Source organism: Leopardus geoffroyi, chromosome E2, assembly GCF_018350155.1.
Source record: "Leopardus geoffroyi isolate Oge1 chromosome E2, O.geoffroyi_Oge1_pat1.0, whole genome shotgun sequence".
Taxonomy (NCBI): domain Eukaryota; kingdom Metazoa; phylum Chordata; class Mammalia; order Carnivora; family Felidae; genus Leopardus; species Leopardus geoffroyi.
The window spans coordinates 18754101-18767031 of record NC_059335.1 but is presented as its reverse complement, the minus strand read 5'-3'; the positions used below and the strand labels follow the sequence as shown (position 1 = coordinate 18767031).

The 12931-nt window shown below is 43.0% G+C and overlaps 1 protein-coding gene across 1 annotated transcript; it reads left to right on the top strand.

Annotated features, from left to right (window-relative positions):
* LOC123579023 (major allergen I polypeptide chain 2) lies at positions 1-2514 on the top strand. The gene is made up of 3 exons (XM_045442498.1): positions 1-110; positions 624-805; positions 2291-2514. The coding sequence occupies exons 1-3, from the start codon at positions 50-52 to the stop codon at positions 2375-2377; spliced, it is 330 nt and encodes a 109-aa protein (XP_045298454.1). The 5' UTR covers positions 1-49; the 3' UTR covers positions 2378-2514.
* The last annotated feature ends 10417 nt before the right edge of the window (positions 2515-12931 follow it).

Here is a 12931-nt window from a genome sequence, read left to right as displayed (position 1 = left end):
AAAGCAGCAGAAATCCTGTCCTGAGCAGAGCATTCTAGCAGCTGACACGATGAGGGAGGCACTGCTTGTGCTGGCATTGCTGGTGACCCAAGAGCTGGGCGTCAAGATGGGTGAGAGCAGATGGAGGGACAGATGACCTTCCTGATCCTTGCCCTGCTCTATCTCACTCCTTTACCTCCCATGGTGATCTCCAAACAGGTTCTAGCCACAAAGTTAGGCGGCAGCTGGGAGACCATTGTCCAGGAGTCCTGCAGAACCCCCCTGATGTTTTTAGTCGTAGAATGGAGGGAGAGGTTTGGAGATGGAGGGGTCATTAGTTGTGCACACAATAGGGGATAATTAGTTGGGGGTAGTGGTGCTTATTTGAAAGGCAGAAACAGGCAGGCTGGGATGCCCGGAGGCACCGGTCAGGGGTCTCTCCGGCTGCTCTCTTCTGCTGAGAGTGCCTCATAGGAAATGTTCTGTCTGTCTGGGATGTAAGCAGTCCTGGGAGTGGGCAGGTCTCTGCGGAAGGTGAGTCAGAAGATCCTGGATATATGTGAGTTGCTTTCAAGTGGTGGGCAAACAGGAACCTCCTACTCTGCTGATTCTTTTGTTAAGGTGTTTTCTGTTTGTGTCTTCAGCGGAAACTTGCCCCATTTTTTATGACGTCTTTACTGCGGTGGCCAGTGGAAATGAATTACTGTTGGACTTCTCCCTCACAAAAGTCAATGCTACTGAACCAGAGAGAACAGCCATGAAAAAAATCCAGGATTGCTACGTGGAGAACGGACTCATATCCAAGGCCTTGGATGCACTAGTCATGGTAATTTCCTATCCTTCCCCGCCTCCCCAACCTTCACGTTGCGCGTGCAGCAGATTGTAATATTCCACATACAGACCATGCAGTCAGGGGCTACATGGCAGGTAAGAGCTATAAACAATCAAGCGCATAAACCTTGGCTCCACTCTACAGCACATAGAATACGCAACCTCGGGGCGCCTGGGTGGCGCAGTCGGTTAAGCGTCCGACTTCAGCCAGGTCACGATCTCGCGGTCCGTGAGTTCGAGCCCCGCGTCAGGCTCTGGGCTGATGGCTCAGAGCCTGGAGCCTGTTTCCGATTCTGTGTCTCCCTCTCTCTCTGCCCCTCCCCTGTTCATGCTCTGTCTCTCTCTGTCCCAAAAATAAATAAAAAAAAAGTTGAAAAAAAAAAAAAAAAAGAATACGCAACCTCACGCCATGTGCACATCCAGCCTGTTCTTCTACCACACGTGTCCCTTGTGTGCGAATTACCTTACGCACAGTTGGAAAATAGGGGACTAATATCGGTGTGGCATAGAAAGCGTGTTGACTCATAGGATTTTTTTCTTTCTAGGTTAGGGGTGTCAGAATTGCAGGAGTAGGATTTTAGCCTTCCACAGGAGAGAGAAAGTTCTTCATTCAGCTCCTGCACGTGTAGGAGCCTTGTCAGTTCTAGTTGAGGAATATTGAAACTAAGGCACCCGCCCTCAGACTCTCTTCCCAGGAAGGGACTCCCTGGCTTTGGGAAGCTTCTGGTTTTTGGCTTCTGTTTTACTTCCCCTTGGGCCCACCTTGATGGCTGCTATTCCTTTGGTTCAGAGTCTCACTTCCATCTGTATCATCTCAGGGTCTAAAGTCAGATTTTCCACTCTGTTGTTCTGGTGCCTGAGGCCCTCGAGGCAGCTCCTAGCTACGTGCAGCTGCACCCCAGCGCTAGTCAGTGTATTTCTGGTGAACTATCTTTTTCTGTTATTTTTCTTGTTGCACAGTTAGGTCGATTTTGGTTAGTCTGTCTCCTACCTCTACTTGCCCTTAAGTGCTGATTCTGTAAAATGAGAGCTTTGTGCAGAAGTGGAATTTCTTGCATGACTACGGGCACCCAGGGCACATGGGATTGTTCACAACACACACATACACATTCCATGCATCCAGTACACCTGACAGATGAGTCTCAGGTGAGGGAGACATCGCACGGACCCAGACTCAGCTACCCTGCCCCTCACCCATGCCCAGCCCCCATCACACCCTCCAGAATCTTCTCCTCTTCTTGCCTCCCTCACTGGTTGTTCAGACTCCCTCCTGGCACAGGTGCGTGGGTGACGGGGGAGCCGTCTCCATCCTGGCCTGACTGATCGCGGCCCTCTCTCCAGAAATCGGTCTGTGGGCTAGAGGTTCTTGCTAGGGATAGAGCGGAATCACTGGGGATGAGGCATGAGGTGATCCTGGGGGAATGGATAGCGCTGCCATGCGCTCAGGTCTTCTGTCTCTCCTCGTCTTACTCTCTCCCAGGCAACCATCAGCTCCAGCAAAGATTGCATCGTTGAAGCAGTTCAGAACACCGTAGAAGATCTCAAGCTGAACACTTGGGGGAGATGAATCTTTGCCGCTGATGCCCCTTCTGAGCCCCATCCTCCTGCCCTGTTCTTTACACCTAAAGCTGGAATCCAGACACCTGTCCTCACCTAATTCACTCTCAATCAGGCTGACTAGAATAAAATAACTGCATCTTAGCACCCCCGGGTGCCCCATGTCTGTGTTCTGTGCGGGAAGCGTGGGAGGCCTGGCAGGAGATCCTGGGACATGGCAAAGGGAGGTGACATGTGCTCATTGAGAGCGTGGGGACTGGAGGCAGGCTGAATCAGGAGCACATGTGAGCGGTTTCCTCTTCCTCGGGCTATTCTCTCATCTGCAAAATGGGGATTATGTGTGAGGATTAAATTAAATCACATACATGTAACCCCAGGATTCATCACCATGGAAGGATAAAAATGTTGTCCACGTAGCATATTTCCAACTCTGGCATTTGTCACAGCAGCAGAGCCTCTAGTCCCTTAAATGTCATCCTGGCAGGGGCACCTGGGTGGCTCAGTCGGTTAGGCGACCGACTTCAGCTCAGGTCATGATCTCAAGGTTTGTGAGTTCGAGCTGGGCATCGGGCCCTGTGCTGACAGCTCAGGGCCTGAATCCTGCTTTGGAGTCTGTGTCTCCCTCTCTCTGCCCCTCCCCCACTTGCACGTGTGCAAGCGCTCACCCTCTCTCTTAAAAATAAACGTTAAAGGGGCGCCTGGGTGGCGCAGTCGGTTAAGCGTCCGACTTCAGCCAGGTCACGATCTCGCGGTCCGTGAGTTCGAGCCCCGCGTCAGGCTCTGGGCTGATGGCTCGGAGCCTGGAGCCTGTTTCCGATTCTGTGTCTCCCTCTCTCTCTGCCCCTCCCCCATTCATGCTCTGTCTCTCTCTGTCCCAAAAATAAATAAAAACGTTGAAAAAAAAATTAAAAAAAAAAAATAATAAACGTTAAAAAAAAATGTCACCCTGGCAATTTAAGGGTGACTCAGGTGATGACCTGAGTGGGTTTATCACAAATCCTCTCTGTGTCTCAGTGGTATTTGCCATTTTCTGCTTCGTTTTTAAAAAATGTCTTAATGTTTATTTTTGAGAGAAAGAGAGAGAGAGTGCACACAAGTGGGAAGGGGCAGAGAGAGAGAGAGAGAGAGAGAGAGAGAGAGAATCCAAAGCAGACTCCAGGTTTTGAGCTGTCAGTGCAGAGCCTGACATGGGTCTCAGACCCACAAACTGTGATATCATGACCTGAGCCGAAGTTGGATACTTTAACCGACTGAGCCACCCAGGCACCCCACCATTTTCTGCTTCTTTGGTAGATGTCTTCTGAGGAGGCCAACCTTTCTGCAGGAACTCTCAGTTCCACTGCTGTTCTTGGGTTCTGCCAGCGGAACCATGACCCCTATGCAGTCTTGGCTTGGGAGGAAGGGAGAAAAGAAGTGGATGGAAGAAACTAACCCAGAGGGAATGGCTGTCATGGGGGAGATCTGGCTCTTCTCTGGCCTAGTGGTTGAACTTAAGCATTTTAATTCACCTGTTTACTCATTTTACATCTGGGTTTCACACCTTCCAAGTCTGCTAGACCTAACATTAACTGTTCAGGTCAGACTAAAGGTCTACAATTTTATTGAGAAGTACAAAATAGAATTTGAATTGATAAGGGGCTAAATCATATCCCGTATATGTAGGGGATAAATTGACACTATAGAAATGTCAACTATTCCCAAAGCCATCTAAATTAATCTTTGTTCTAATGAAGATTGATTTAAAGTTCCTCCAAAGAATACATTCTTGAATTGATATCAAGCAAGACAATTTAGAAAAATAAGAACCATGAGCAAGATCTTTCTCACTAGGTATCACAACATAGGTATAAGACTAACAATTAATCTAGTTTCAGTAGAGAAATGGATGGTCATTGTGATAGAAGAGAAAACACACAAATAGACTCAAAGAAAGTTTAAGATATAATAGTGACAGCTTATTGAGTCATGGAGAAAGAATGGATTTTTTTTAAGTGGCATTGAACAAAATGACCAAAATATTTAAGAAATTAAGATGGATCTGTCAAGCCTTTCCCTGTGGATTAATGACTTAATTGCCAAAGTTCCAATAGTTAATTATCCATTTGTCATGAGTGATCTCTCTCTCTCTCTCTCTTTTGACTTCCGTGATATCATAGTCTGTTGGTTTTTCTCTATCTTATTGGGGCATCTTTCTCAGATTTTTTTCTGGTTACTTGTGTCTTATACAAGAGATCATTGTCTTTGCATCTCTTTTCTATACAGACTTACTTTCTTCCAAATTTAAATCTCCAAACCCAGTACTAAAACACTTAAAGGCACAAAATTGGCTCTCACTAAATATTTGTTGAATTAATTAATATTGAAAAAACCCTAAATTCCTCCTCAGGCCCAAATATACAGAGGACTTAAATAAACAAAAGATTTGAATGGGAATTTTGAACAGCATAAATATGTCATCCCCCTCCCAAAATAACAGTTTATTTCTTTTTTATAAACTGGATTTTTGAACAGGATTTTTTTGAAGAAAAAAGTACTTTATTTAAAAAATTTTTTTTGAAAGAGAGAGAGTGAGCAGGGGAGAGGCAGAGGGAGAGGGAGAGAGAATCTTAAGCAGGTTTCATGTCCAGCGCAGAGCCTGACATGGGGCTCAATCCCACGAATCTTGAGATCATGACCTGAGCTGCAATCAAGAGTTGGCCACTTAACCAACTGAGCCACCAGGCACCCCTGAACAAAAATTTTAAAACAAAATCAGGGGCAGCAAGACCTATGAAATACTAAAATTTATTTATTTATTTATATTTGAGAGAGAGAGTGCACATGAGCAGGGGAGAGGGGCAGAGGGAGTGGGAGAATCCCAAGCAGCCTCCATGCCCAGCACAGATCCCGACTCGGGGCTCGACCCTGGGATCATGACCCAAACTGAAACCAAGAGTTGGATGCTCAACTGACTGAGCCACCTAGATGCCCCTATGAAATATTAAAACATAAACATCACAGGCAGATAAATGGACTGCGAAAAGAAGGCCAGACATAGATGTAAATAATCATGGATTTTATGATAAAGGTAACTTGCAAGTAAGTGAAGAAATTAGGATTATTTCATAAATGGAATGGTGCTGGATCAATTGATTGAACATTTGGGGAAATCGAACTATTGGATACCTCACTTACAGTTTTCTTCAAAATAAACTCCAGATAAGTTAAAGTCTTACATATTAAAAGATGTTTTATTTATTTTGACAGAGACAGAGACAGTGCAAGTGGAGGAAGGGCAAAGAGAGAGGAAGACACAGAATCCCAAGCAGGCTCCGCACTGTCAGCATGGAGCCCAACATGGGGCTTGAACTCATGAAACCATGAGACCATGACCTAAGCCAAAACCAAGAGTCAGACACTCAACTGACTGAGCCATCCAGGTGCTCCAAGGCTTATATATTTAAAGAGTGAGAAAAATCCCATAAAAGTCTTGGAAAAAATTGTAGAATATTTTTATAACCTTAAAGAAGACCTTCTCAAAGATGTGTGTGTGTGTGTGTGTGTGTGTGTGTGTGTATAATATAATCATAACATATATTATTATATATACATACAGAGAGTATAATACTTTTAAAAAATTGTTTTAGAAAGACAAAGTGTGAGTAGGGGAGGGGGACAGAGGGAGAGAGAGAGAATCTTAAGCAGGATCCACACTCAGTGGGGAGCCCAATGCAGGGCTTGATCCCATGACCCTGGGATCATGACCTGAGCCAAAATCAAGAGTCAGATGCTCAACCGACTGAGTCACCCAGGCACCCCTGAGAGTATAATACTTTTATGATACTTTTTTTCACATTGCAATTCTATTTGGAATAAAATTCACTCTTTAAAACAAAAGAATAGAATAACAATCTAGATTGGGATTGATAACACTTGTAGAAATAAAATGTATGACACATTGCACAACTGCCAGGGGAGAAGAATGGATGCTTACTGTTCTTATGGTATTTTTTATACCATATGTGAAGAGATATAATATTACTTGAATGTTGATTGTGATAAGTTAAAGATGAATACTATAAAATAAAACCACTTTAAAATCACTAAAAAATAAGTGAATATATAACAAAATATTGAATTGTAAAAATAGTTCAAGGGATGCTTGGGTGGCTCAGTCAGTTAAGCATCTGACTCTTGATCTCAGCTCAGGTCATGATCTCACCATTCATGAGCTTGAACCCTGCATCAGGCTCTGCGCTGATGATGTGGAGCCTGCTTGGGATTCTTTCTCTCCCTCTCTCTCTTTCTGCCCCTCCCCCACTTGAGATGTCTCTGTCTCTCTCAAAATAACTAACTAAATAAAATAATTCAAAATTAGACAGAAAAAGGACAGATGGGACAAATGGGAAATAAATAGCAATGCTGTAGATATAAATCCAATATGTCAGTAATCACTTTAAATATAAATGGTTTAAAAATTCTTTTTAAGAGATGGAAATTGTTAGAGTGAATACAAAAGACTCCAATATATGCTGCCTATAGGAAACCCACTTTAAATGTAAAGACAAAATATATACGCTAAAAACAAAAAAACAAATGTCATTTGCATCTTCTCTCTTTTTATTCTGATCAATGTGGCTAGATGTTTAGGAGTTTTTTGAAAAGCCAGATATAGGGTCTCATAAATTTGTCTATTATTTTACAGTTATATATTTGAGTGGCTTTTACTCTAGTCTGTTATTTTTCTTCTTCTGCTTACTTTGGATTTTGTCTGCTCTTCCTTTTCTAGTTTCTTAAGAGATAGTCATTGATTTGAGATCTTTATTTTCTAATATTGACATTTAGTGCTATAAATTTGCTAGCAGTATCCTACAATTCTTAATGAGTGTTCTTTGATTTTCATTCAGAACAAAGTACGTTCTAATTTCTCATTTCCTTTTTGACTTGTGGATTGTTTAGGAGTATATGATTTAATTTCCCAATATTTGAACACTTGACAAATATCTTTTGATTACTGATTTCTAATTTAAATTGATCGAGAGAAGATACAAATGACCAAATTAGACTGCTTTATAGATTTTTGTCTCATAGTGCTTTAGAGATGTCTTCCATAGACCATAATTTCTCATGAGAATTCAGCTGTCGTTCTTATGACAGTACTCCTGTATATGTAATGTGTCATTTTCCTCTGGAAGCTTTTATGATTTCCTTCTCTCCACTCCCCAATTTATTGAGATATAATTGACACATAACATTGTGTAAGTTTATCTGTGTGTGTGTGTGTGTGTGTGTGTGTGTGTGTGTGTATGATTAGCAATGTCAAGCACATTTTTGTGTGCCTATTGGCCATCTGTATGTTTTCTTTGGAAGAGTGTCTATTCACTTTCTCTGCTTTTTTTTAAAAAAAGGGTTTTTAAAATATTGAGTTGTAGGAGTTATTTATATATTTGAGATACTAACCCCTTACCAGATAGATGGTTGACAAATATGTTCTTCAATTCCATAAGTTGCCTTTTCATTTTGTTAATTTTTTTTGCTATGCAGAAGATTTTTATTTTAACTACCACATTAACCAGCTAATTAATTAAACTTCCATCCTTGTCTTTATTCATACATATTTCATGTAGTCACAATCTGGGCAGAAACTATTTTCATCCTGCCTTTTTTTTTTTTCATCTGTTACATAAACCTGTTTCATGTTTCTCTATGCCTTTATTGTTTTCCTTTGAAATGTCTGTGTACTTTTTTTTTCTTTTCAAATTTTTATTCAAATTCTAGTTAGTTAACACACAATGCAATATTGGTTTCAGGAGTAGAATCACTTACATACAACACTCACTGCTCATCATAACAGATGCCCTCCTTAATACCCATCATCTATCAAGCCCACCCCCACCCACCTCCCTCCATCAACCCTGTTTGTTCTCTACTGTTAAGAGTCTCTTGGGGTTTCTCTCCCTCTTTTCTCTTCCTCCCCTCCCGTATGTTCATCTGTTTTGTTTCTTAAATTCCACATATGAGTGAAATCATATGGTATTTGTCTTTCTCTGACTAATTTCCCTTAGCTTTATATACTCTAGCTCCATCCATGTCGTTGCAAATGGCAAAATTTCATTCTTTTTGGTTGCTGGGTAATGTTCCACTGTATATATATACTATATCTTTTTGATCCATTCATCAGTCAATGGACATTTGGGCATTCTCCATAGTCTGACTATTGTTGATAATGCTGCTATAAACATCAGAGTGCATGTATTTTGGTACCCTTGGAGTAAATACTTGTTAGTGCAATTGCTGGGTCATGGGGTAGTTCTATTTTTAACTTTTTGAGGAACCTCCATACTGTTCTCCAGAGTGGCTGTACCAGTTTGCATTCCCACCAGCAGTGCAAGTGGGTCCCCCTTTCTCCACATCCTTGCCAACACCTTCTGTTTCTTCTGTTGTTAATTTTAGCCATTCTGACAGGTGGGAGGTGGTATCTCTTCATGGTTTTGATTTGTACTTCCTCGATGATGAGGGATGTTGAACATCTTTTCATGTGTCTGTCAGTGATCGGGAAGTCTTGTTTGGCAAGTAGTGACTTCATAAAGAGGTCCTGGAGTGCCCTACAGTGCCGTGTCCCCTGTTCAGAACCTGGCACTTCGGGAGAAGTGTTGCTTCCATCCTGCTGTGGTTTGGAGTCACTTTTCCTTGCAGGACAGTCATCTGCGTGACGCTCTGCCTGTTGTGGGCTCTGCTTGCTCATCCTCCCTGTTTGTGGGTTCCCTGGCATGAATGTCTGTTTTTCACCTTTCTCAGTGCTACTGGTTCCCTCTCCACGACAGACAGCTTGGCTCCCAACCACGTCTTCACCCTTCCTACCTTCTTTGATGTGGCCTCTTTGCTATCTTTAGTTGTGGAGTTTGTTCAGCGAGTCTTCAGATTGTCCTCTGGGTTATTTACACTATTGTGTCATCTAGTTGTGTCCATGGGATGAGGTGCACGTAGGTTCCTCCTGCTCCCCCATCTTCCCAGCCCCATATGTTCTTATTTCTTGTGGAATAGCCATTAGTTTCTTTTATAGATAAGATTCCTGGTAGTGTGTTCCTAGGTCAAAGGATACGTGTACTGTAAATTTTAAAATACATTAAATAGATTACTCTTCAAGATATCTACAAAAGATTGACAGCTCCACCAGCATTTTACTTCATGACACATTTTGACTTTTGTTCTAAGGGGTTATGTTACATTTCTTGCTAGAGGACAAGAAGTTTTTCCCATGCTGGAGAAATTGAAGGTGGTATTGTGTGGTTGTAATAAGTAGTATTCTGTCTAACTTTCCTGCAATCTGAAATTTTAAGTTCCCCAATTTGTGTAGAGTTCAGAAAGTCTTATTTTTTTAAACAGCATCCAATTTTAGGATGAGACCTAGTTGTGCTAAATATATTGCTTCATCACCTGCTTATGATAGGCATGGTCAGGTTTCTCTTAACTGTGTGTATGCAGTTTTAATAATAGGTGTTCATTTAGAATGGCATCTCTAATGTATGAGTGGCATTCGTAAATATGAAGAGTTACGTGGCTTTGGGCAATAGAAGGCTACCTCCCGCCCCAATATTTAAGGAAGTAGGGTTAAATAGAGAGATTTAGCAGGGCTTATAACAATGAGTGGATACATGAAGAAAAAGATAGGAAAGCATGGCATTATACTTGGCCCTTGTTACATGTGAGTACTAGAATTTCTTTTTTAATGTTTATTCATTTATTCTGAGAGAGAGAGAGAGAGAGAGAGAGAGAGAGAGAACATGAGTCAGCAGGGGGAGGGGCAGAGAGAATCCCAAGCAGGCTCCATGCTGTCAGTGCAGAGCCCAATGCAGGGTTCAATGTCATGAACCGTGAGATCACTACCTGAGCCAAAGTCAGACACTTAACTGAGCCACCCAGGTGTGCCCACAAACGGGGCTCTTGACACCGGCCCTTAGTTTTCCTCAGGAAACCTGGCCAACCTCCCAAAGCAATGGCTATACACTGTTGGTCAATGTATGCACACTTGACACTTCCCACTGAGTTCACCCTTTAGTGTGAACCTAATACTGGTCATCTAAATAATCGGAGATGTAGGATGTCAGAGTTCCTCAAGGATGGAAGGAGAGAACATGAAGGTTTTCTTTGGAGGCTCTGCACAGGTTCTACACTGGGCATTCTGGGGTCAGGCCTGGGCCAGATTGGGAATGGAGAGGTCTTCCAATCAGTGACAGAACTGGGACTAGACGCTTGGATTCAAAACTTTGGCCTATAGTGCATGTGTGTAGGCTTATTACAAAGTGTCAGATGGAGGCTGGGACAATAACAAGGATAAGGATCTCTACCAGAGGTCTCAGCAGGAATCTCTCTCCCCATGGCAAAATTATGTCATTTTTTTGATGTCTCTGGAAGCTAGAGTTCCAAACTTACTTATTGCCATGAGTCTTGGAACAGTTTCAGAATCAGTATGAACCAGCTTTTCTTCTCCCAAATTCATATTCTCAAATTTGCCCTGGATTAATTTCCAGCAGCAAAACCATTTACTGTAAATAGTGAGTAACAGAAAACGAAGGCAGGGCTAGTGGAGGAGTAGGTTCAGTATGGCATGTATTTTCCTATCTCCTTACTGATTTCTTTTGGCCCTATTTCCTTTCTCAAGTGACTGGCATATTTAAAACCAGCTTGCTTATTACGCCTGTGACTTCCCGCTCCACCTGCCCCTGGATTTCTCTTTATTCTCTACTCATTAGAGTGCCTCTATCTTTTTTTGGAGTGCTCACATGTTAGGGTTTCAGCTTTGAAGCAAGTTCTTTAAGAGCTGGACATAAAGAGCTACTGAAACAAAAGGACTAGCCCTCTATTTAAACTTCTCACCTCTGCCCCAGCCCCATCTAGTCTTTTAAGGTTAGCCACTCCCCTCACCCCACCGTGAACTTAATTTATGTGCCAAATATCTGAAGGCTCATAAAGGGAAGACTTCATAATTCTCTCAGGAAGGTTATGAGAAAAAGCAGCAACAATGCAGAATCCGTACGTAAAATTTACTGGATGGACCAAGCAGGGACTGTTATATCTAAATGTAGTTTAAAGTGTTTGCAGACTGGTAGTAATCCCAGAACTTGTCTGAACTTGTCCAGAACTTGTCTGGGGCACCTGGATGGCTCAGCTGGGTGTGAGCACACACACACACACACACACACACACACACACCCCATCTTCTTTATCCATTCATCTGTCAATGGTCATTTAGGCTCTTTCCACACTCTGGCTATTGTCGATAGGACTGCTATAAACATTGGAGTGCATGTGCCCCTTCGAAATAGCACACCTGTATCCCTTGGATAGATACCTAGTAGTGCAATTGCTGGGTCGTAGGGTATGTATTTTAATATCGAAAAGGCTTTTGCTCTAAAAGAACAATGACCAAGAGATGTGCAATTCTCAGAGAAGGAAATATTAAAGCCAACAGACACATGAAAAGATTCTCAACCTCATTAACGACAAAAGATATGCAAATTTAGGCCACATTGAGCCACAATTTCACACTTAGCAGACTGGCAAAATCTGAAAATTTCACAAAATCAAGTGCTGGCAGTAATAGCTGGCAACCAAAATAACTATCAACCATGCTGGGAGTGCAAATTGGTACAATTTTGGAATACAATTTGTCATTGTATAATAAAGACGTGGATGGGAATATATTTTGCATTGGCAAATCTTTTCCTCTTACATATTGTAAGCCTTAAGAAGAATCTAGGTGGTGTCACAGTGTGTTTGCAAACTACTCTTGCTATAGGAATTAAGCACCACACCCACAAGATACATACCGAGGTGGAGGCACACTGATGAATCTGATACACGTTAAGTACTTGAAATATACAAGAAAATTCATAGCCACACAATTTATAATTTAAAAATAAGTACAATTAAAAACAATTATAAATTAAAAGAAAGTAAAGGATAAACCCACAGATACACCCGCAGTAGGCTGCTTGCTTTGGCCTGCGGTCATCTGCAGGTGGCGCGCGTTTGGGTGGGCGGGGCGAGGTCAGCGCTTCTGGAGACAGAGGTGGGGGAGGCTCTGCCCGTTATCGGAGGAGTGAAGGTCTTTTTCCTCAAAGCGTTCGCTCGAGCCTGTCATTTCTGAGTCCTTCGAGGACCTGTACACGTGACGGCGGCAGTCAGTGTCGCAGCCGCGACGCGACCGCACACATTTCCGGGAAGTGGCGTCTGTGCGCTGACAACTGTTGCCATGAAAGCCCGGACACAGGGCATTTTAGGGAACGACAGGACTGGGCAAGCGGACGCCGAACACTCAAGACCCTCACGTGCTGACCACAGTGGCCCAGGCTTTTGTACGAGAGGAGACCTTCCGCCGGCAGAGGCCAGCTCTCCGCCGGCACCAAGCAAGGGCGGCCCACGTCCCGGCAGGAGGACGTACGCGTGAGCAGACCGGCGACCCGGAAGACCTTTCGCGGCCGCCAATTTTCTGGGAAGTGTAGTTTCGTGGTTCGGGCGCCATTGTACTTAAGAAGCAAGCAGAGGGCGATCCTGTTGTCCCCTGGATACTTCGCGTGCGCGT